The sequence below is a fragment of the Eleginops maclovinus genome, chromosome 4 (assembly GCF_036324505.1).
Source record: "Eleginops maclovinus isolate JMC-PN-2008 ecotype Puerto Natales chromosome 4, JC_Emac_rtc_rv5, whole genome shotgun sequence".
NCBI lineage: Eukaryota > Metazoa > Chordata > Actinopteri > Perciformes > Eleginopidae > Eleginops > Eleginops maclovinus.
The window spans coordinates 31358819-31383965 of NC_086352.1; the positions used below are offsets into that span (position 1 = coordinate 31358819).

General features: G+C 41.7%; 1 protein-coding gene and 1 long non-coding RNA gene across 2 annotated transcripts in view; one reads left to right on the forward strand and one right to left on the reverse strand.

The window, feature by feature from the left end:
• mmp15b (matrix metallopeptidase 15b) overlaps positions 1–22148 on the forward strand; it is a 34020-nt gene extending 11872 nt beyond the window's left edge. Inside the window, exons 5-10 of the mRNA XM_063881712.1 lie at positions 3560–3721; positions 4012–4208; positions 7753–7891; positions 12951–13101; positions 14542–14660; positions 16223–22148. Coding sequence (XP_063737782.1) covers positions 3560–3721; positions 4012–4208; positions 7753–7891; positions 12951–13101; positions 14542–14660; positions 16223–16731 — 1277 coding nt within the window. The 3' untranslated portion in view covers positions 16732–22148. The remainder of the gene's footprint in view (positions 1–3559; positions 3722–4011; positions 4209–7752; positions 7892–12950; positions 13102–14541; positions 14661–16222) is intronic.
• On the reverse strand, positions 697–24290 carry LOC134863293 (uncharacterized). The gene is made up of 3 exons (XR_010165650.1): positions 24217–24290; positions 3533–3716; positions 697–1060 (listed from the first exon to the last, which is right to left on the reverse strand). It is a non-coding gene; the product is annotated as an uncharacterized LOC134863293 (long non-coding RNA).
• Between the last annotated feature and the right edge of the window lie 857 nt (positions 24291–25147).

Genomic DNA, 25147 nt, shown 5'->3' on the forward strand with positions numbered 1-25147 from the left:
GTATAATTCAGAATTTTTAGTGTATGGCCAAATTTAGATAAACCAAGAACAAAATCTTATCACACAACAAGGAAGCCGTCTACATTTTTTGTTGGAGTGTTGGACGTGTTTTTTTATGTGTGCAGCTCTTCACGTACCGCTTGCTGTGTTATGAAGCCTTTTATTGGATGTGGAGGGAGGCATTACCTTCTTTTTAGGTAGCAATTAGGATACAGGTTATAGGCTGTAGGATTTAGTGCTGGTGGATTTATCACATTTTATTTACAATTACAATTGTGGCTTCTTATAATAAGAAAATAAAGATAAAACAAATCTAATGCTCTCATTTTGCCTTCTGTTAGAAATCCAGCGCACCATTTGTCATTACAATAGTGAGCTCCCCATGATTGTAAAATAAACAGCTGTTCTACACACCTTACTAGAGTTGGCATGGCTCAACTAAGAGATTGTAAATTGTACTTTAGCGCTTACGGGGACTTTTGCTGCTGAAATCATTGCCTTGACCTATGAATGCTTCATGCTTACCCTCTACATTTAACTTGAGTTGAACCCTATACCCAATTACAACTCTAGAAAAAGTGAGGATTAAGAAAATATATTAATTTTTAAGAACCTTTTAGAAGTTTCCTTACTGTGCACTCATTAACCCCGCTCACCAGAGAGGGATTTTAGTGACAATAGGCTTCCCTCCCCCTGTTATCTACAGACACAGCAGACAGCTAAACGTTGTGTGTGTGTATCTGTGTGATCAGCTGTGTGTGGGATGTGTAGCCGGACAGATCACAGGGACAGTGGAATGCCTCAGTAAGTGGGAGTGTGTTCCACTTGGGGGAGATCTTTAGACAGGTCCCTTTGTTGCACCACGCTACTTACACAGCTCAACAGCAGAGTAGAACCAAATTACAATCTTGTCCTACTTTAGTTGGACACGTGTCTAATTAGTCAAACTTTTTGCAGAGGCAGTGTTCTTTTAACCTCAGCATGTCGACTTCCTACCAGTCGCACAGTCTTTGTTCCATTTGAATTTTTTGACTCTGCCAGCATCACTCCTGCAGATTGGCTGTGGGAGAGATATTGAACAAAACAGTAAAGAGAATCAACATTTAGAGCTGACACAACTCATTCAGTTAATTATTCGAGGCAGTTTATATGTTTGAATGGTGCAATATCCATGTACAATATTTAATCTCCAAAAATTGCAAAATTTGTTGAAGGCAAAGTATGTGAAAATATCTGAATCAAGTCCTGTGAGAAGCTCAAGTCTACAAACAATATTCTACAGACTTTAAGAAGCCTTATTATGCTTTTGGGGGTTTCCCTTCCCTGCAGTGTGTTATATAGATTTTTGTGCATGTAAATGGTCTGCAAAGGCTTCCTCTCTCCCACACTCCCCCGGCCTTATTTAACATCGGCTGCGCTCAAGTGTCCTTGAAACAGAATCAGCTTTGAACTCTGACCTCCTTTTGGGTGGGGTTGAACAGACACACACTTTATCTTAGGGATCAATAGTTCCACATAAAAAATGTATACGACAGATTGACTGTAAAAGCTTGAAACCCATTCAGTGCACTCTTTAAAGTTAAGGGGTTTCCCTATCCTTGACCTCAGTTTCACGGGTTAGTGAAAAACAATGCTTTGAGGAAGGACATTTTCTGAGTGAACCTTGTGATGCACGGTGTGATTAATCAGCTGCTCACTGTGACTTGCTGACACGCACACTCAAAGCCACCTTACACGGATACAACAGTGCAGGCCGGTAGCGATAAAAGCCCAGGAGCTTGTGTGTTTCTGTGCGGTCAGATGAGACTAATGTGAGTAAGTCACTGGCAAGAGGCAGAGCAAACTTGGAGAGTGCATTTTGGTTGTCAGGGTGCTGCTTAAGCTGCTGGGGAACGAGATGTGAGACGTGGTAAACAAGCGAACAATGCTTCAGAGGTGAAATAAGGATGACAAAATGTCTGTGGTAGTGTGTACAGGGTGGTCAGAAATAGCAGTGGTCTCATTGGCTGAACTTATAACTTTGCCAAGACTTTTGAAGTCTACTCCTGCTTTCTCTATTGAATAGTTGCCACAGTCACCACACAAAGGCCTCTTTATCCTCTCAGCTATCTCTAGCGCTCTTTTTTGCCCTCTGCTGGTTTCTCTCTTTGAGTGTAAGCTCCAGCGTTGGTCCACCATGAGGACATTCATGTGACTCTGAAAATTATAGATCGTAGGGGAGATGAACTGTGTGTATCCTCCTGTGTGTGTTCCTTTGTGTGTGTGCATATGAGAGGACGCTCAAGGACGGGCATTCAGAGCATCTTCTATTCCCTTGCATGACACACAGCAGTGACATCCATGAGTCCCAATCCCCCCCCCCCCACCAAGAGCATGACGTAACTAGCACAAATGGTAATCGCGCCAGACAAAATGGCTTGCTAATTTAAAGTTCACAAAGAGCATGCCCGGGAAACAAAGAGGGGAAGCACCTACATACAGTATGTGTGGATTCACTTCCGAGACAATTTTATAGGAATATTTTTGGTTAATTTGGAACTGTGGTTTACTTTTCTAATAAAGAAAGTAAGTAGAGAGGAAGTTGATGCAGGGATCAGTGTGTCACAGCTGTGTGGCGCTGGACAATGACATCTCTTGATTGGTTAGAAATGTATGTTGCTTCATGTCAGCAATCATTAGCATTCCTGTGTGTGTGAATGATATGCCAGATCCACAGAGATGTTCATTGACACCATAACTGGGAGAGGACAATGAACAGCTATTGTCATCCATTGACTGCATGGATTTACTGGGAATATCTGCTGACTGAGGCCTTCTGCTGGGGTGGAATGTAACGCAGAACATTTACTCAAGAATGATTCTGAAATACTCGGCATACTTCTACTTTACTTGAATATTTCTATTTTAAAGCCCCAAAGGATTGTGGATTGTAGTTTTGAACAGGTATGGAAAGACAAGTGGATACAGCGTTGGAGGCGGGGCCGTTTATTTCTATAACATGTGCTCAGTGGCACATGACCTAAAATGGCCTGACTCTCAAGAGCAAAAGTACCTGTATCTGGGTCCATAGAGAGTGCACACTTGCATTTCCCTTAAGCCCTGCCTTCAATTTGCAGCCAATGGATGGAGGATTGAACATTGTATTAGGGCTATTTAAGTGTTCAGACTGTGGAGTTAATTTAGCTAAAAAGAAAATGATGCGCTTATTTAAAGACACCTTTTTACCAATGTATATCAGTGTCGAAAAAGTATTGTGAAAATGATGTAACGGACTGAGTCTTGGCTTTTTGATACCAGAAGTGAAGTACAACTAAACAATGAATACGTCATTTTTAGATGACCAACATTACAATTAAACATTTTAATGAACTGAAAGTGAAAAGGTTAAAGGCAATTTTATACAACTGGACATCTTCAAGAAACCAGTTGCATCATCCCATGCTTTATCTATCTCCTTAAGAGTAAACTCAAACAATCCATTACTAGATTGTAAGTGTCAAAGTGAAGTTTGCATCTTTTTATTTTCCCTTACCTCATGTCTTTGCTTCATCATACACAGGTAATGACCTCTTCCTGGTTGCAGTCCATGAGCTGGGCCACGCCCTCGGTTTAGAGCATTCCAACAACCCACTGGCCATCATGGCTCCCTTTTACCAGTGGATGGAGACGGAGAATTTCCAATTGCCTGATGACGACCGGCGAGGCATCCAGCAGATCTATGGTAAGAGGTTTTTTGGATGACAAGAGCATAGAATCCTTGTGGTTTTTCCAATCATGAGCTGGTGATTTGCGCCATGTGTAAAATTGACTACATATTTCTATATTCATTTTTTCGTCAACAACACCAGCTCTATCCAAAAGTCACCACAAATGAACAACAAAATAAAAGAGCTTACACCCTTTCTAATTTACATTATCCACCTTAATTTAAGCAGTTTGAGCTTTTAAGTATTGATTTCTCTATTCTTTATTAGATAAGATATGTTTAACCCTTACTGTTTGTCCCTGCAGGTCAGCATAACAGCAGCCCCACCGTGGCCCTGCCCACAGTGACGCCTCGCCGCCCGGAGCCCCGCCCACCACAAACTCCCCCCCGGCATCCTGACCGCCCCAGGACCACTGAGAGACCGGATCACTACGGGCCCAATATCTGTGAAGGGAACTTTGACAGTGTTGCCATGCTCCGAGGGGAGATGTTTGTTTTCAAGGTACATTTTATCTTCAGGCTCTGCCGTAGCTAGCTAACTTGATATAAGTTTGAGTTTAAAGCATAAGAGAGATATGCGAACCTTGGCAGTCCTTTATTACATGTCCTTGCTTGGAAATTCAATCGGCTTCCAGCAGAGGAGCTATCCTGACAACTTAACTGTGTCAATTAATTAGTTATTCTTTTCTGTGGAATCACTTTGAGACAAATGGCGTGTGCGCTGCCAACAAGGCGCCTGTTTTCAATCAGGTCCTTGTGGATTGTAAACCAACAGGCCAGTGTTTTTTATGAGGCGGAACACTGTTAAAAGGGTGGGGTGCGGTCAGGTGTTTGTCTTAAAGAGCCTCTGGACCCACACTAAACATTGAATAAGAGCTGAAGCAGCAGTTAGCCATTAGCTGGGTTTACCTTTAAGAGATGTGACTGCAAGTACCGGTCAGTGCACTGCTGTTGCTGTCAGCTGGGTTGTATGATCTATTAAATATTTAAGGTATTTCAATATTATGCAACTCACCCCCTGGGTTAATGTGTTATGAACTGCTATTTTCTTTCCATTATCCTTGGGGGGAATGGTTCTTGGTTAGAGTTGATGATGCAACACATTTATTTGGTGATTTTCAAAGTTACATTTCAGCAACCTCTTGTGTGTTTTCTCCTCTTCAGAATGAGTTCTATACATAGTGCAGCTCTGCAAAGATAAGTAATAATGAGTTACAGTGGGGGAGGTCAGAGGGGGGTGTCCTGTGTTGGCAGCGTTGAAGTGGTTGGCAGATATGATACAGAGCGGGACAGAGAACACCCAGGGTTCACTGTAATGGAGCTTCTGCTTTACTTTCAGAAATGTTGTCATGACATCTGAAATGTTGGAGCCACAGTAGGGATTGACATTGCTGGAGATATCCAACAGTAGTATCAAACTATCAACCACGTCTTGAATTATGTATACAGTTAGACATGTCATGGCGAAATATAAAACTACTCTGAGCTGAAAATGAAAAAACAGATGCAGGTTAGCTATGAGCACCAATGACGCATTTGTCAAAAGTCACTCTTAGCGTAGGAGCGCGCTCGCACGAACGGGATTGTTCAAGAACTCAGAGAACTGGTGGAAAATGCCCTTCTGGTTATTCAGAGCAGCTTACCCTAATGTTGAATTCACATGATATGCAATCTGCTCTTTGCTCAACGCGATGATATAGGATTTCAGATTTCTGATTACCTGCCTTGCTAGCTTGTCCTGTTTCGCACAGCTGTCATCTGATTGGTTGCAGATCAGAAGGTTAGCGTTAACAAGGTCAAACATGAAATAATTGGAAATTTGAGTGAAGCACCACTGTTTCCATAGAAACACATTAGCAAGGCCCCGCAGAGCTGTTGATGCAGGTTCCGTTTGCTAGTTTTGCTAGCTCACTAGCTTACATTTTCGCTAAAGCCCAACTTTAGCTTTAGCCTATTATACAAAAGTTTCTCTTTCATGCGTTTTAACTAGGCTGTTCACTAATACATGTAGAAACAGAACGCTTCATTGATTTTGCTCTCATTTGATTGGATAAACGAATACACCCATTATTTTGGGTGAGTCTTATAACAGAGCCGTGTCTGTGAATCTGCTATCTCTGACTAAGTGTTTCTGACACTGACCAGTAAGTCCCGGCGTCCAGCTGCCTGGACAAGTGCTGCACATGGTCAAACATTTGTGTCTGTGCTCTTGGGTTTCATCTCAGACAGCAATGTCTCTGTGCTTTGGTTTCATGAAGCTAGTCTGGAAAGCCTTAATCAGTCTCCAAAATTAACTTTGTCCATTCTCACCAGTTCTTAAACTTTGTCTGGAACCGAGTCAATGCAGACCAGATGCAATCAATATAATTACCATGTCCTGGGCAAACTATTATTTTATTAAATGAAGGAGGAGGAGAAGGAGGAGGAGGAGGAGGAGGAGGAGGAGGAGGAGGAGGAGGAGAAAGAGAAGGAGAATTTTACTTTCATGCGGTTTGGCTCTATGGATTGCAAACCCCTTCCTTTTTATGAGACTAAATGGCTAAAAACCGATATATTGGCATAACATCTTGTACAGACATCATGGTCCCCGGAGGAAGAGCCCTAATAATGGTGGGGATCCCCTCTTTTCTCCTGTAGGGCCACCAGCAGCTTTCCTTTTTCTTTTAATGACATATCCCAACAAGTAGTGGCTGGACTGCCATCAATCTATCCATCTGGCTCTATCATTAAAACAACATTCGTCATATTCTCTGGTTTATGGCGGGAAAAGTGAAACATGCTAATTTAAATGGGCTGCAATACCATATCACCCTTACCATAGTGAAACAAACTGCTTCCCCAATTGAAAAGACTGGACGTGATGAGTTCAGCATTATGAAAGCAGTTTTATCCGGCTGTGTATCTGCACATGTACAGCAATATTAAAGTTAATGTAATCAAGACACAGAGTGGAAATGCTGCAGCCTTGTGTCTCCGTTTTTGTCTTCTAGATGGTTCTATACTCCGATAAAGTGTAGGAAGACAGACAAGTGAAGTATATTTTCCCAATAAGTTGTTAACATATTTAGCACTTGACTAATTCATTTTGGTTCTCCTCATGTGAATTTGGCAGTGGTGCCTCCACTGTTATTATGCAAGGTAGACATTGTTCTTCTCTGATATAACTATGCACAGGAAGAATGACTGACTGTGAGTGGGAGTAATCTGTAGCACATCAGTGCCACTCTCCCCACAGTTCATTAAAATAAGAAAAGGAGCTGTCATTTATTTTATTCACTTTGCTCGAAGCACAGGGCTGGACCTGCAGAGCTCAATATTCAAACTCCCACTCTGAGATCTGTTCCGCCGAGGACTAATATGGTCAACTCCGTCTCAATCTGGTCAACGCAAAAGGGGGCTGTCAGACCACACAAATCGAAAAGCATGCTCGGCCTTCGCTCAGCTCTCCTTTCTGTTCCATCCCGTGACGTTCCGCGCCGCCTTGTCTGCCAGCATGTCCTGCGTGAAGGACACAACTAGGTGCGCTTGCCAGAAAGAAGTAGCACTGAGCATTTTGCTGCTACATTATCCAGGACAAGGATACTGACTCACCACTCATGAATGAGTCTGAGGGCTGCTGGTGTAAATCTGCCTGCTGGCCTGTGTGCACAGCATACAGTGAATGAATGTTCTTAGGAGAAAATGTGCTACTTTACTTGTTTGTGTGCCTTGATATTGAAATTACTCAAAATAAGTTACTGTATCAGGATGTGATCGACAGAGAGTGCAATATACAGTAAATACCTGGTCCAGCCGTGCTGCAGACTGCTGCTTGCTTGGTGAAACTGTTAAAACCGGTTGAAAAGAGAATACCGTACACTTCATTATTCTGTTCATATGCATGTTTTGAAAAGGCTAGAGGAAATATTTAGTTTAAGATATGAAGCCCTATGTTTTGAACTTATTTGGGCATTGGTTTACGCTTGTGAGTCACAGGAATTTGAAAAAAGAGTTTTTAAAGCTGACAACAGGAAGTGACATCAAACATACGCGTGTCCCCCCCCCAGGGCCGCTGGTTCTGGCGCGTGCGCAGGAACAGGGTTCTGGATAACTACCCCATGCCCATCGGTCACTTCTGGAGGGGGCTGCCTGGAGACATAGACTCTGCCTACGAGAGACACGACGGCAGGTTCGTCTTCTTTAAAGGTAAGCAGCAAATACACACTCATGTTTTCAGAATGAGAAATACTTCCCCTGGGGAAATACTATAAAATGTAATATAAACATAGTTTAGTTAAGCTCCAGCATATTGAATGCCGGATGCTCAGTTCAACCCTTTGATACACAAGCTATGCATACCCCCTCTAAGGGACAACATGGGTAAAAAATGACCCGTATTGACCTACAATGTTATTTCATTCATGGCTGAGGGCTTCTTTGCTATATTTTTGGAAATCAATGTATTTAAATGTATTATTCCAATTATTCATTAAATATCTTGTTTATGATTAACATAAATCATTATTTTCATTGTCCCTTTCTTAATTTATGAACTGAAACAGTTTTTGTATGGCTACATCAGGTTTACATGCATGGGTCATTTTTGACCCAAGCGTGCCAAGTGCGATAAAAATGAAAAAAAAAACCTACTATGATAAACATTTTGTTAAGATAATTGATTGAGCCGCGATTTGGAACAAGAACCTTTGGTTTGTAAATGTTTACTGTTGACTGCTTTTCACAAGCATAGCTCAGAATGGGGATTCAGTGGCAACATGTCCATGGTGAGCTATGTGGGAAGGGGAAGGCTGTTTCTCCTGAGCACAATGCATGATGACAGAGCTGTGGATGACAACAGTGTGAAGAAGAAACCAGAAGTGATCCAGTACTATCACAACATGACCATCTCAGTGCACACATGCCTCACGAATGACAATCACTTGCCCTCCATGTGCCTTTTCATATGTGGCAGGACAAGCTCTTTGCCCAGCTCCTTGATGAACACTCAATGCTTCATGGGTGCACATACTTTATCCCACAGACTGGTTTGGGTAATCAGTTTAATAGCTATTCCAATTCTGCCTGTCCGAAAGGCTACCATAGTGGCAGATCCGCATCAGTGTAAGCATAATCCATCTGCCTCAGTGGTTGTGCCTTCCACGGTTGGTAACATCCAGCACATTGGGCCACCACTGTGCTCTCCGTTTACATGTGTAGGTGCGAACCCTCTGATCCATTGTTTCTACTCCTGATTTTGTTCATTGATGAATTGTTTAAGTACTGGATCACTTCTGGTTTCTTCTTCACGCTGTTGATCCCTGCTCTGTCATCATGCATGGTGCTCAGGAGGACAACAGCCTCCCCTTCTTCGACACATACAGTAGGTGACGTCGCCACTGAATCCACATTTGGAGCTATACTTCTCCCTCAATTTGGAGGGTCAAGAAAGATCAAGTAATCTTCAAATATCATGTACAGTTATCTTTCACAAGATATTAAATAGTTTCTTAGGTAAAAGAAGTATACAATAAGACTTTTATGAATCAGATGTGCAAAAGCAGCCTGTTGAGTTGTGACATGGCATGAAGTGTGGCATGTGAAAAGTAGTCCACAGTAAACATGTTCCTAACTGCAATCATTTACAAATCAAAAGTTCTTGTTCCAAATCGCTGCTCAATCAATTATTGTTGACAAAATGATTATTATAGTAGGCATTTTTTTCATTTTTATTGCACTTGGCACACATGGGTCATTTCGCTCCGTTAGGAACCTTCCTAAGCTGCTGTTGTTAGCTAGCTTCTTGCAACAGATGTGACCTTCTTGCCAAAATACTTGCATGAAACTAAAGTTAAGGTAACTCCAGCTATAGCTTTGGTAATACGGATACTGATAAGTCATCACTTTGTTTCTCAGACTTTCTGTTCTATTCCATGCTCTGTCTGCAGTTAAATGAGGATGATCGGTTATCTAGCTGACGTGACCAAAGGGATTGAGAGCCCTGTTATTTTTGACAAAGGACAAAACTTATTTTTTTAGTAGCTATATACAGACTTTGTATAACTTATCCAGTAAGTTTCTTATTGATATCTGATTTAATAAAATGTAAAAACTTAGAGCGTAGAGCAGACAAACCATGGTACACACCCTTTGATCTTTTCCATATTGAATCACATTTAATATATAATAAGAAAAAAAAGCAGTTTTAATACATTTGATTTGCATCTAAGTGTTTTAGTTTTTACTAAGTGGTCAGCCCTGGAAGATGGACTAGACCTCTCTTATCCTCATCTACCAGATCTCCTTCAGAGGATGAATGTCTCTGGTTATTGTTGCTATAAAAACAGGCATGGGCCAGTTCCAAATAATCTTCTTTTGGTATTATTCCCCGTCAGTTTTGGAGCATGACAAGACGTCCAGAAGCAGACTTTCAGATTCAAACCAATTCTGAAATAAGGCTCCAAGCTTGAGAGTAACATTCAACCACTGCTATGCTTCAGTAGCAATGATGACAAACAAATCCAGTGTTTGGATTCCGTTTCCAGTGAAGCAGCGCTGTGTACTCTGCCACACCAAAACAGAATCATAGGATTCACTGGAAGCTGTGGTAAAACACAAAATCCAGGTTTTATCATAAGATAGTCTAGCATCATGTCAGCTCCTAAAGGTAAATTATGTATCATGAGCATATGAAAAATATGGATTTCCTTTGACATAAGTAATATCTCCTGCATTGAAGTCATCCCCATCTGGTTTGTTCTTCACAACCTCTAAACATCATTCATTCTCCATAGTCATTTCAAAGCGTCAGGTCTTAATAATGACATAGTTCAACTATAAAGTAAATCGCAGAACTTTTTTCATCATCTTCAGATTATGAAAATAATAAACATGCCCCCAACTCTTGGATAAAAGTACATAATACATTCTACATGCAGCGCATAAATCTCTTTCACAACAGCTCGTTATTGCCCTGTGAGTCACTGAGCAGCGTGTGTTTTACAGCACTGGATAAAGTTTGTTGAAGGAAAAAGAAAAGGACCCTGTGACGGCTTGAGTCTTGAGAGCTGCTGGCTTAGGGGGCAGCTGCTGATGATGAGGAGGATGATGTCATCGGCGAGGCTCTCAGTGTGACACTTGGCTGCGAGCCATTAGCCAAGGAAGAACAAGAGAAGTTCAGAGGAAGGAAGGAAGCAAGAACTGAGAGACAAACACAGCTGAAGCTCAGACCTTTAAATGGATCATAGCAGTCCAGAACTCGAATAACTTAGGCTGAACACTCCTTTATCTATATGTTTTGGACATTTGCTTAGCTCAAAGTGGCTCAAATGCTTAAGTACTCTTATTTTTGGAGAATGGTTCAAAGTGCAGGGAGCGGTTCTTAATCTTGGGCAGTGGTGGTAAAAGTACCCAGATCTTAAAGTAAAAGTAGCAACACTAAAATCCTGTTACAAGCAAACGTTTTTATTTATTTTAAACTAAATGAAGCTATGCCAGTCCGGAAGACCGGACGAAAGAGTGTAAGGAAGCCGTAAGGGGCCCTAGGACCCAGAACAGCCCACCCTAGACTAAACCTATGGCTGTTGCCGAAAACAGCTGAATTTACCTTCTGGTATCAAAAAAGGTTTATCTTAAAGGCAAATGCATAAAGTAAACTAAGAAAGAAAGACGGGAAAACTGGACTACCTGATCCTCCATACTTAAACACACTAAGACATATTAAAGAGCAACATCCTTAACTAAGGCTGACTGAGTGCTGCAGAGTCTTGCCAAGCTTTCCATTTATATCAGTGATTAGTGCAGATCAGGAACACCTGAGCATAGATGAGAGAGGGAGAACAACCAGGGGGAGAGTTACAGTAATACACCCGCCAAGTATATGGAAGATCAGATGGATGGCTCTCGTTATATGAACACAAATACATAGAGATTCCTCACTTTGTAGAGAAAGGGGCCCTATTATGCTCATTTTCAGGTTCATATTTCTATATTGTGCCTCTTTTGTGACATTATGTTATGTTCTCATACTGCCTCTGTTGAGGGAACTTTGGGATTTTAGCCTACGGGCACAAAAATCTATATGATACACAACAAGAAAGAGAAAACCCCCAAAAGAACAATAGGGCCTCTTTAAAAACATTCTGAGTTCCTGCTAGCAAGGCAAGCTAGCTCAAGCAAGTCTAAGTACATAATCCTTTCCATTTAAAAGTGTATTTTTTCAATTGTCCATAATAAAAAATGAATTATCTTCGTAAATAGAGGCAGTTCATTGATGACAACAGATTTGTTAAGTTGCAAATACACAGCTCATATTTATACAAAAAGTCTGACTGATATTGTACTAATCGTAAATAAAGTATCCTTCTGATGTTTGGAGTTTGGACTGCTGATATCAATTTCTCAAATACCAAGAAAGCAATTTTGGACTTTAGGAAGACCTACAGGGAATATATTAAACAAGGATCACTTGATGGACTGACGTTCTAAAAGTTGTAATCCAGACAGAACATACCCATCCATTTAAATGTTACACAGCAGGAAGGAGTCAAACCTACAGGTCACTAAATCCCTGGAAAGTCTTGGAATAAGGAATGGAATTTCACTCTAAGTTGTGTGCACCGCAGGAACACTGGGAAGCATTGCGTCAACCTGTGGTTCTCTCCAGATGCTGAGTGTAGAGCTTTACTTTTAAACAAGGAGCAAGGGGCTGGAGGTGGGTGAATAGATGGGTGGGTCTGGGAAGGGAAAGGCGGATTGAAGCCAAGAGGAGAGATGTAACAGTGCCAGGAGGAACGGAGTCCCCCTGTCTGACACAGTAAAAACAATAAAACCCTCCCTTGGGCGAGAAAAACCTGCTTCAGGACATGAGACACGCCGCTGCTAATGGATCATTACGAGCTCAACCAGCAGTCAGTGATGTGCTGGTGTTTTCTGATATCTTGCCAGCAAATCATTATAACATTCATAAGAGTTTACAAGCTCGGTTTGGTTTCTCTGATTGTTCTCTTTTTTCTTCCTAATTCTCAATTATTTAACACATTCTGTGCCAGAAGATAAAATCTGTGTGCATAAGCAGGATGTGCATGGGCACATCTGTTCTTGGATGTGTGTGTAACCGAGTGAACACGACATATACAAGACGATTGTGTGCGTGCTAACATTTCCCAGAGTCCATAAGGGTTATGAGTGGGGGGTGGATAGGGAATGTACAGATGTATGGGCCATATAGGATCATTAAACACTCCTCCTGTCATCTCCTCCCCCTCAGGAACCAGATTCTGGCTCTTCAGGGAGGCTAACCTGGAACAAGGCTATCCAATGGAGCTGGTTGATTATGGTCAGGATATTCCCTACGACCGAATAGACACAGCTATCTGGTGGGAGCCATCCGGCTACACCTACTTCTTCCAAGGAGACTGGTAATGTAGCAACCAGCATATCGCTCTAAATGTTAATAGAGCAGTTATAGGATAGATTTGATGCAGGAATCACCTCACTCAGGATTAAATGTAATTTTAGAAACTTTTTATCTTGTTACATCATGTTTGAATGTGTCCAATGTTTTTGGTTTATGACCTGACATTTACACCAGTCTAGCGCTGTTTTCGTTACTCTATGATTACATTATTTGGTCTATGTCCTACAACGAGACGATGAGGAGAAGGCACAGATGTCAAACCTTACTTTATCAAAATGAAACACTGTTGATGAAAAAGAACAAGACTTAAAATGTAGTTAAAAACTTTACCACATCTCTCTTATGTTGCATGCTGCTAGATTCTACCATTTGTCCAAACTATTCGAATTCAGTCAGCGTAAACATCAGCACCAGAAAAAGAAAATTCTGTTGCTGCCGTCACCCAGCGGTGGGGTTTGCACTAGCTGGATTTGCATTGCTAGAGTTCAGCTGCTAACTGAAGGTTAATTTGACAACACTAACATATTTTTCGAGAAAACTGGTGATATCTTGGCTAGAGTAGATCGAAATGGAAGTAGAATGTACTGTGATACAAAAAGTAAAAATAGCTGACAAGTAATGCAACATTAGCCTCAGCTATAGCCTACTCTGTCAGCTGCAGTGTGTTAGCATGCTAACATGTGAAAATAAGACATGGTGTTGACAACCTGCACACCTGTTCTTCTTGTCTTTGACACTGTATATGTTCATTAAGAAAAAGGAAAATAAAGTTTAAAAAATGGTAGACATTATACATGTGAAACAGTATGAAGGCATTATTAATCTGATCATGTTAAGGTTAACATTTCATTTAAAGCATTATCAAGCTTAGTACAGCTTCATACAGCAGGATGCAGAATATATGAAATCATAACCACCGTTACTCTTTAACTCAAAGACAAAGGCTGCTCACACTTCTCCAATTCAGGCAGAAAGTAAGTTCACGTGATGAAGCAGTGTCAATGTTTTGAATCTATCTACCTGGAGTGTTGTGTTTGTTTCCATATAAAGTCTCAAATGACTGAGATCACGGGAGCAATTTGTGTTACAGCAAAGCCCGATGAGTAATACACTTCACCAGAGGGAAAGCACCAGCTGTGTTTGTACAGCTCATTGTTAACAAAGTTAAAAAACTTCTGTGGACAAAACAAACATACTGAACCCACTTCTGCTATAGAAATAACAATAAATGCAAGTGTAACCTATTTATTTAAGTAGAAACATAGTTACACTTAAGGTCTGTATTTCCAAAGAGACCTCTCATCACAGTATGTCTTTTTGCGGTTTCACTAGTGTAAGAACAGCTCTTATACACACACCATGTGCTGCACTGTGTAAGAATTCTGCTCTTTACTTGTTTAGACAGTTACAGTAACAACTGGTTCTGCGCTGCTGTCTGTAGGTACTGGCGCTTCAACGAGCAGTCTCGCCACGCCGACCAAGGATACCCGAAACCTATCAGCGTCTGGGGATCGTCAGTTCCCTCCTCCCCCAAGGGGGCCTTCCTCAGCGATGATGGAGGTGAGCTCACACAAGAAGAGTGCTTGTGTGCGTCTGTGTGTGTGAAAAAGCCAGAAAGGGCCGGGGCACACTGATGCATGGAACAAAGAATCAGGGTGTGGTACCACAATCATCAGGAGAGAAAGGGGATGGAGTGTGTGTGTGAATTTGAGCATAGACATGTGAAGTGCTTTGTGCTGTGCTGTGCTTGTTTACAGTGAAGATAGAGAGGAGTGGTACAATCTACGGCAGGGGTGTCCAACCTTTTTTCAAAGAGGGCCAGATTTGATAATGTGAATATGCCCAGGGTGCCATAGTCCCTTCTGACATTTTGAAACATAAAAGTCACACACAATACACTGTCATAACAATTTGCATAGTCAAAATTATCTTTATATTTCAAATGGCAATGTATCCAAATAGCTTTGGCTTTAGCCTTTTATGGAATGAGCCCTAAAACCTGGAAACGAGTTAGCATTTTACCCCTTCCGGTTCCCTTGCCTGAATTAAGGTCTGTGGTTAACACAATGGATGATGCTAACTATTAACTGACTAAGATAACTTAACGTCATAACCAATAGTCAAAATGTAGCCTAGCCATGCTGATGTGAAGCCATGCGACCGTGAGGTGGTTTGTTTACAGCCTAACTGTACTCTTCAATAAGCATAAAAGTTGTGTTATTATGTGGAGGTTATTCTGCTGAACAGCACATGTAAGCATCATAAACGTGTGTCTTCCACAGATCTAATTTTTTGCAATATGTTAAAGGTGCCATAGAATGGGAAACTGTATTTACCTTGGCATAGTTGAATAAGGAGAGTTCGGTACATTGAACTGACATACCGTGAACCTCAAACACCACCTTCACGTGCGAATCATGAATATGCATATCACAGCGGTAAAACAGGCGAATTACAACAATCCCTGTGTGTTACGTCACACACGGTAGTCCAGCCCCAACATTTGCATACACCAGCTACAGGAAACACTAACGCTAACACTTACCACTCCGTAGTTGCTCTCCAATATCCGACCAACTGGCTGTTCTTCAAATTCATCGGTTTCCTCCTCCGATGAAGGCTCAAACATGTAAGGTTGGATGCCAATAGCCTCCATGGTTCATCTCTCACAGTTTCACATCCCTTACTTCTTTGGGCTCTGAGGCAGCCATGGATTGCTCCTTGTAAATCAGCCAATCAGAGCAGAGCTCATCATAATTATTTAAATAAGGCAATTCAGCTTGTTGCATTCTAGGACCAAATCATAGGGTTGTAAATGGGCCTGTAAAACTGCATCTGGACATTTTTTGGATCAACCACAATTATACACCTTCTTTTGAGACATCAGAGAACATTTTAAATACCAGATAGATGCATTCTATGGCACCTTTTAAATCCAATGGAAAAATCTCATAGCTTTTTGTCGAGGGAGCCCTAGTGAAAATCTAAATCACTGCACCACTCTATTGAACAGACAGATAATAAGAGCGGTATAGTTGGAACATTTTAAACTATTCCTTTCATTTGTCTGTCTTTAAATATTCATGTTATTTGACATCCTGTGCTCCCCTTGCTTCCTCCAGCGTACACCTACTTCTACAAGGGTTCGAAGTACTGGAAGTTTGACAACCACCGCATGAAGAGCGAACCGGGCTACCCCAAGTCCATCTTGAGAGACTTCATGGGCTGCACCGCGGACCAGGACCCGGACAGAGACACGGATACAGACCCAGGGCGCAAATACCCCGACGTGAACCACCCCCCGTTCAACCCCGACACAACCGGACGTGAGGGAGACAAGGGCAAAGACGGGGACCGCGACGGGACGGACAATGACTCGGGCAAAGGGACGGACAGCGACAAAGACGAGGACTACCGGGAGGGCCGCGAGGAAGACACCAACGAGGTGGACGTGGTGCTGAAGGTGGACGACAGCGAGGAGCGGACCATGAACATCCTGATGGTGACCATCCCTCTGGTCCTGCTGCTGTGCATCCTGGGACTCATCTACGCCATCATCAACACGCTGCAGAGCAAAGGGGCGCCGCGGCTGCTGGTGCACTGCAAGCGCTCGCTGCAAGACTGGGTCTGACCCTTAACGAGAGCAGAAACAGAACTTTGAACTTAAATCGGAACCTTAGACAGTGCGCTCCTCTAATCCAAGCCTCTTTTCACTGACCCATCCATCTCGGCAACTCTTAGAACCTGTGGTAGTAGATCCAATACTGTACACACACACACTCTTACTTATACACACACACCACCCTAACCTCCTCCTGTCTCCCATGGTGCTCTACAATGCGTTGACTGTAGTCTATTTATATGAGAGAAGTTTGCACATTGTTTCTTTTATTATTTTGTGTGACGTTTTGTTATAATTATAATTATTTCTAAACCAGGAAGGCTGTTCTATTCTCCTCCTCTTTATATACCGCCTTACCCCCCTCTAATCTCAGCAGGGTCTTTGCCCTCGCCAATACCTTCACATCTGCTCATGCTATCAGATTCCACAAAGAAAATGCAACGGGTTAGTAAAGAAAGACGGGCCACTATGCTTCAGGAAGAGTTCAGTAGATTGTCTTCCCTTTCTCACCATCTTCTTCTCTGTGTCTTCGCCTCTCTCTGCAGAACAGTTTGTCATGTCTGTCAGATACAGCGTTAAAATAAGCCATCTAACATGGGGGCTATTTAAAAAAAGGTTAAATATTTTGGGAAATGTATTGGCAAGGCATTTTTTGTTCGCAAATATAAATCGTGGCCCCGAAAATATGGTCTAAGTGGAATCAACAGTAATTATCCTTTAAATTCAGACCACCACTGCCTTGTTTTCATGGTCCATTTAAAAAGTCAGCTCAGTGAGAAATAACAACAGATAGGGAGCATTCATTGCATCTTTGACATAAAACCAGGGAGAAACGAAGCAAAGCCCTGGCCTTTAACTCCAGAATAGGAAGTAGCAGCACACATGTAACCCAGCGGTCATAGGGTGAAGCTAATGTACCGTGCACTCTGTAATGGACTTTTTACTGCTTGTGGTTTTTTTTTTTTTTCAATTGAAGTAGGTTCACACATGACCTGGGGTCTATCTGTTGTAAATACTGGAGCTGCGAGCACCAGGGGTGGGCTCAGCTCATGTGAACACAGACTAATCCTGTTCATTAACAAACAGCAGGTGTGTGCAAATGCTGTTAACCCCTGCGATCGCTAAACTAAACCTTGAACTCCTAGAAGCAAAACACTGTCCTCTCCCTTTTCATCTCGCGGGAAGTGGAGTGTGGGCAGAAGAAAAATGTCTCAATCTCATCTACTCTAATATTCCTGGCAGCCATTGGTTTCCATTCATTTTGTTGAGTATAAAAATCACAGGTTATTAAAATGCAAAAATAATTCACTCGGATGGATTATATAACTCAAGGGTTTTCGCCATATATATGTGGTATTAATATAAAAAGATTAAATACTGATATGTCAACATACACATATGATCCCATGTCAACAATAGAGAGCCATTTAAATAATCATTCTATCTTCCGCTTTATTGGTTAATCAAATTACCTTTTCACTATCTAAGTGAAACACTCTTGTACAGTTATTCTAGCCTATCACCACAGTCATGTTTTGAACACATTAAGATGCCAAAAAAGAACCATAACGCACAACAAACTAAGTGAAAAATAAATTTGAATTCAAAATGCATGTTCTTATTTTATACAGCCGCATAGCTTACTCCTAGGCAAGGCAAGTTTATTTATAGAGTACCTTTCAACACAAGGCAATTCAAAGCGCTTTATAGACATGAAAGGCATTAAGAGCGTTACATAAATAGTGTAGTATAAACACATTATGAAAAGGCATTAAAAACAGTCATTTAAGAGCAAGGATAATGAGATAAACACAACAGGTATAAAGTACATGAATAAAAGTTACAGTGCAGAATAAAGGTCACAGTGCAATGTTAGATCAGAACAGTTCAATTAAAAAGGGGCTCGGACCTGTTGACCCTTTACATCTGTCCTAAACAATAATCTTAAAAACATTTTGTATATATATTGCAACCGGCCAACTTAAAAATCTGAGATCATGACAGATCCACACTGTAAAGAAATGAATGGAAATTTATGGCTGCCATGGAAATATTCACTGAAAAAAGATCCATGCAAGAGCAATGTCAATTATCATTAATCATTTTTCAATAAAAATAGGATTAAAAAGACTTTAGACACCCAGCTTCAGTTGAGAGAGAGATCATAGGAGTGCACACTTTAGAGTGCAGCTTCAATATGAATTGGAGGAAGCCTTATCTGAGGGCGCATTTAGGACCAAGCTGCCAATCTGAGCAGACGGGTCTCAGCCGGATCAGGTTACAGATGTGAACGGGGAGGGTGAGGAGACTCAAGAGAAAGGGGGAGGGAGGCTAACCTCGTCTCCCTGAGCTCACACAGCTTGGATCACAGGAATAAGGAGGGGTGAGAGAGAGAGGGAGATAGGGGACTTTGATGGCTCTATTCCACTGGCAACAGCTCATGTGACCCAAATTCTCCTGCTAGCTCAACCGCAGTGCTAGCCAAAGAGGAAACTTTAGCCTACAGTAGGTGACAGTCTTTTGCTGCATGTGCTTTGCTTGCAGTGTGAATGGACCCCATTACATGGTGAAAAGAGAGCGAAAAAGATCAAGCAATTTGGGAAACATTAAATAAATGAAGACTTTTTTGACATCAAACTAAAGCCAAATCCTTTCATCCCTGCTTTCTAAATATGATTCTTCCCTAGTTTCTGTTCTCCTCTACTTTGAGTTGAAATACCCCAAAAATAAATGACATTAACAACAAAGACAATAATCGGTAGTTGCAGCGCTAGTTTAAAAAAACCTGCACACTACTTCCAGCTGCGCCTCACAGTTTTGCTTCGTCTGCTTTTCTTCACTGCCAGTCATGTTGACAGACGGTGCGGAAACACAACACCGCTGTTCTCTTACTTCACCTTCAGCTGCAGGTGCAGACAGGTTGAGGTGGTACACGGTTCAGACGGAGGTGAAGTTAACAGGACACCCGCTGAGTGGAAGAAAAGGAAGAGCATAATCTGCCGTCACCAGAAGTCTGCAGATTGATTTGTGGCCGGTCAATAATGGTTGCCAGGAAACGGTGTCCTGTGTCCATCGCTCACCTCCTCTCCATCAGGGTTGTTGGGGGGAGGGGGGTTGGCGGACGTAGCTAATCATTGTTAAAAGCCCCCCCTCCCTTTCTGCTTTCTCCTCTCCTGTCCTGCTCTTCCTACAGGCATCAATGCTTAGACAGCCTCGTGTCTGGACAGGCTCAGAAAATGTCGACTCATTGTATTAGAAGCAATGCTGCTCTTATTATCAGTTCTCCTTTGTGACCTCCACACAGCAAGCCCACATGCAGTTAACCACGTTAAAGTTTAACACGTTAATTGTACGGGCGTTACTTTCCCTGAAATCATAATGTTTGCCAGTTTGAGAGGTCCTTTGTGGCGTGGCGTGACACTGACCGGGATTAATTTGTTGTGTCTCAATTTGCGCACTTCTGTCCTTTTGCATGGTTCGGCCCTTTTAACTGTCAAAAACTTGAGTGTAGAACGCTGGACACTTCTCACACTCAAGAACCATCATATTAGCAAAGGTTGGCTACGTAGCAGAAGCTGCGCTACCAGCGATAGTTGATGGAATTAACAAAGCAGCAGAAAGAAAGGTCAACCGTTAGTTTTTATCAGTAATTGATAAAGGTAATACTATACTAGTGTCAGCTCCCATTCATTCTATTGGGTAAATTATGCCGTCGGTAATGATTTGCTACAGCTAACGATTACATTGCTAACTAATTATCTTAGTAGCTAGCTAGCTAACAGCGATGTTTGCTCTTCCTGTAAGGGTACAGCAGCTTGTGGTGATTTGAGACAAAACAAAACAGGGTTGAAATTCACACACGGTGTCAGTGTTCACAGTGCTTCGCATGCAGCGGATTAAGGGGAAGTGTCCGCATTGAGACACAGTCCTGTCTTTGGACAGCTAGCAGGAGAGAAATGTAAAGGTTCAGAAAGGAAGCTGTCCAGGCTGATTGATGCCTGTTTGTGTGTGTCGAGGTGTTTAGTTAATCAGCTCTACTCTCCATAAGCGAGGCCTGTTCTCCGACTGTAAATCTCCCACAACACTCTCTATCTGCCCCCCTCCACATGCTCAGCCCGGCCCTCCACGCCCCGGGGATCGTAATAACAACAATGGCCTTCACACACACACACACACACACACACACACACACACACACACACACACACACACACACACACACACACACACACACACACACACACACACACACACACACACACACACACACACACACACACACACACACACACACACACACACACACACACACACACACACACACACACACACACACACACACACACACACACACACACACACACACAGGTTTTAGTTGGCTTTGTGCAGACTCTTCAGCAGGATGTCACATTCAGATTTAAAGTTGCAAAGGCTGAAGTTCTTTTTATGTTAATACCCTGTTCGTTTTGAAGTAAAGGGCCTTGATGCAAGGTTTAGGTGTGGTGAGGCGATCCCTTGTGTGAGCTTTCATCTCCCTCAGGATGTTTCTGTGAACACTGCTTCTCTCTTATTTTGATGAACATCTCTGTTAAAACCTCCTCTTTTCTCTTTACCTTTTCTTCTTGCTGTCTCTCTCTCCACTCCGCTTCAGCTTCCTGTGGTCAATGTGTGTCCCTGCACTTCCTCTAATAACCACAAGCTTCAAACAGTCATTGCATCAGCCCTGTGCAAAGTCTGAACTCAAAGGGGGAAAAACCAGATCAATAACAAACGGACTGAGGAGATCAAAGAAAAAAGTCAAACTTCACATACAGTACGACTTGGGTCAACTTTGTGGCTTATGATGGCTCGAACCCAAAGGATCATAGGTTGTCCAGATGGTTCTCTCTTTTCCCAGAGTGCATCTCACCTTAGCTCATTGAACCAATCCACTCTGAAACCACTCATTCTAAATCACCACGGTGATGAAACAGACAAAGACATTGAGTGCTGCTTCAGACAGACATGGAACCTGTTTAGCAGCCTGTTGTCCCCCTCTAACTGCAGCGACAGTAGATCTTGTTGGATTATTAACTGGCCGTCCATGGTGGAACTCTTCATTACTACCCGAGTAATGCTTCGGTGACTTTTTGAAAACTTAACCACCATCCCTGACTGGGACGAGATACAAAAAAAAGCAGCTGTCAAAAATAAAACAGATGAGGTTATTGTTCATCTTTGATAATTTTTATTTTATTTCTCAAACTTAATAGGACATGTTTTTTGTTAATAACATTCCAATTGTTTTTTTTTTGGTTGGTTGTTAATGGGTTTTTTCCTGTAGAAAATGTAATATTTTATACATTTGTGTTTTTGTGTGATCACCTCTAGTTGAGTGTGTTAACAAGCCATGCTGGACATGTACACATTAAAAATTGCTCTGAAAATATTTTTGATTTCGTTACTACGTGTGACTGGTGCTATCTGGAGAGAATGGAGGACTATAATTCTGCACACACACCCTGCGCTCTCTTCCTGCTGTGAGGTCACTGTCCATAGGGCCCTGCTTCCTGTCTCACACGGGACCGGCAGCACAAGTCTTTATAGACCATGATAGAGGGTGGGGTCTGGCTGCCTGCCAGGAAGCCAAATGAGCGGGGAGGAAGTGAGCAGGGTGCTCGCCTAAAAGAAAGCGATGGGGCAATGGTGTCATCGCACTGAGGAGGAAATTCATTGTTCACAGCACCACACGGCTAAAGTGTGATGGATTGCATCCAAACACCAAAATTACAGAACAGTGACTGACGGAAAACTTAATGAGATGTTTTTGTGACTTGGAGTAAGATGTTGCCCAGACCGAAAACGAAGCGACACCTACTCACATCCCGTCGCGGGTGTAATCAGACAAAATTGAAACCGAATGATAGTTATTTTGTCTCCTCCTGAATCCTTATGATTGATTAATGCAGGCAACCAGCCGAGGGCGGCACGTTTTTTGAGAGGAAAGGGGTCTATTACAGGGATGAGAAAAAAGAAAACAACACATTTTCAAGAGGTGACAGAGTCTGTTTGGCAAGACACATTTCACACAGGTGCCAGACAAACATTGGATGGGCAATAGTTGCATCAACAGAACAGATAGTAATGCTACCCTGAAAACAATTCCCAACTTCAAGAGGCCCTAATATGCTTCTTCAGCATTTTCCCTTTCCTGTAGTGTGTTATATAGCTTTTTGTGTTTGTAAATGGTCTACAAAAGCCAAAATCAGTGTGTTTCCCCCAGAAGTAGTATCTCAAGTAGCTCAAAGGAATAATATATTAGGGTTTAAATACACATACTTGCATCAACTTATTTCTGGTTTTGGTCTTTACAATACTTCACCCTTACCTGCCATACTCCCCGCCCTAACTGATAATTCTCTGACTCACACACTTCAAAAATACTCCACTGCATATAATGTTCACTGCCTGCTGGTCTGAAAGGTGGTTCAAACTGTCTGTAGCTTAAAATCTGTAGCTAACATCCTCACAGACACAACAGATTCCTACAAGGGTCCAGTCTCATATGCACATTCTCAAACCTCTGCAGCATAACACACTTTTCTGGTCTGTGGTCCATCCATGTGACCAGAATGTTGCAAAAGTTTTTAACTCTGCCATGATATACCAAGAATAGCTAATACAGAGTAAGATTATCATTCATCTGGACTACCTGTAAAGGCCACCTCACCAATGTAAGGTTATTGTTCATTCTCTTTGTCTTTAGCTGCTAAATGAAAAGAAAAGAAGCTGAACAGAGCTTTAAATGGTCTGTAAAAGTGAAAGGAACTGCTGAGTCAGGTTATCTGTGCCTGATGCATTGTCATTTTAACAACTGTAATTGTAAAATATTGATTTCAACTGTTTAAATTATCTTTACTCAGATGAAATTTTAGGATTTATGATTATTCACACAATAAATTGAATTTTCGAGGGGCCCAGAATTGTATTCCTTTTTAATTAAACCTGGCACACAATTGAAATGTTGCCAAAATGTGTTTTTTTTCGCACAGGCTTAGCAAAACGGCACCACCTTGAAGCCTCTTGCAACATGCGTTTGTCCTACATGTATGACGTTGAATATGTTTATGCAGGCCTAGCATCAGAGCAGATCTGCAGAGGGCATTTTCATTGGAGGGCCCACAAACCGTCATGTGCGGCGGCACACATTAAATTCCGTTCAAACCGCATGGCTAACAGCACTGCGTAAAGACGCACGCCTTTCCAAATACGCACTAATCAACAGCAACATACAAGCCACTTCAGCAGCCTCTCATTGTGTGCGCGGCGGCACACTCACCAGTTAACAAAAGCACACAAGAGCAAGTGCGTGAATTCACACGCCCACACCAAAAAACACCACAGCAACAGTCTGGTTTGGGCCTAACACAGATACAAATGTAAACAATGCAGCGTGACACCACATTACGCAGAAATTAGCAGAGCATTTAATAAATATGAAACTAATCTACTCACCACTTGATGCTGATAATCCATTTTCTGATGTCCATTTTTGTTTCAGACAGAACAGGCAGGCTACAGAATCCAAACTTCTGAACAGGTGAACAGTGCAATGTACACAAACTTGATTGCGTGATGTGTTCTGGATAGCGATTGGTCCAAATCTGGGCTAATCACAAACAGTCTATTAAATGTTTTCAGGATTTAATTTAGTATCTGGTGGGTTGCTTTAAAAAAATGTCATCCATTACAATTATTAGTTACTGTTAAAAAACGTAATCTGATCAAAGTATCAACATAAAAAAAGTAATGTTATTTCATTTATTGACGTTGTTTTTGGATTTCCTCCATATCAAAGGCAATGCAAATAAATAAAAGAGAAAGGAAACCATCAATGAGATGTTTTGTTTAACTTAAGTGTAGTATATAAGACAACAGAACAATGTGACCTTAGAAGAAGAAACCAGGATATTGGATCAAATAGTAGGCGTATAGATACACACTTAAAGTATTAGCCTACAGAACAGTACAGTTTACAAAGAAGAAATACATTGATCCAACACACACTATATGCTCTTTTTAGGTTTTTAGTAACCTTGTAATCCTTCTAGTAATCCCCATTTTTTGAAATGTAACAGTAATCTGATTACCTCAATTTTGGGTCACTGTAAGGGAATACAGTTACCTGATTATGTAATCTCGTCACAAGTAATTCCATACTACCAAAGCCTGTTTACATCTTATATATCGTAGCATTTAAGAGCAGAATAACAAAACTAATAATAATTGTAAAACACATTTTATTTTGGGTAGGGCAAATATGTGAAATTGGAGGGACTGGCCTGGGTATAATAACATTTGGAGATGACCCCAAAACTATTTTTGTTCTGGAACTTCTCAGGATAAATATACAAAACACATTTTGAGTCAGTTATTTGATCCTCTA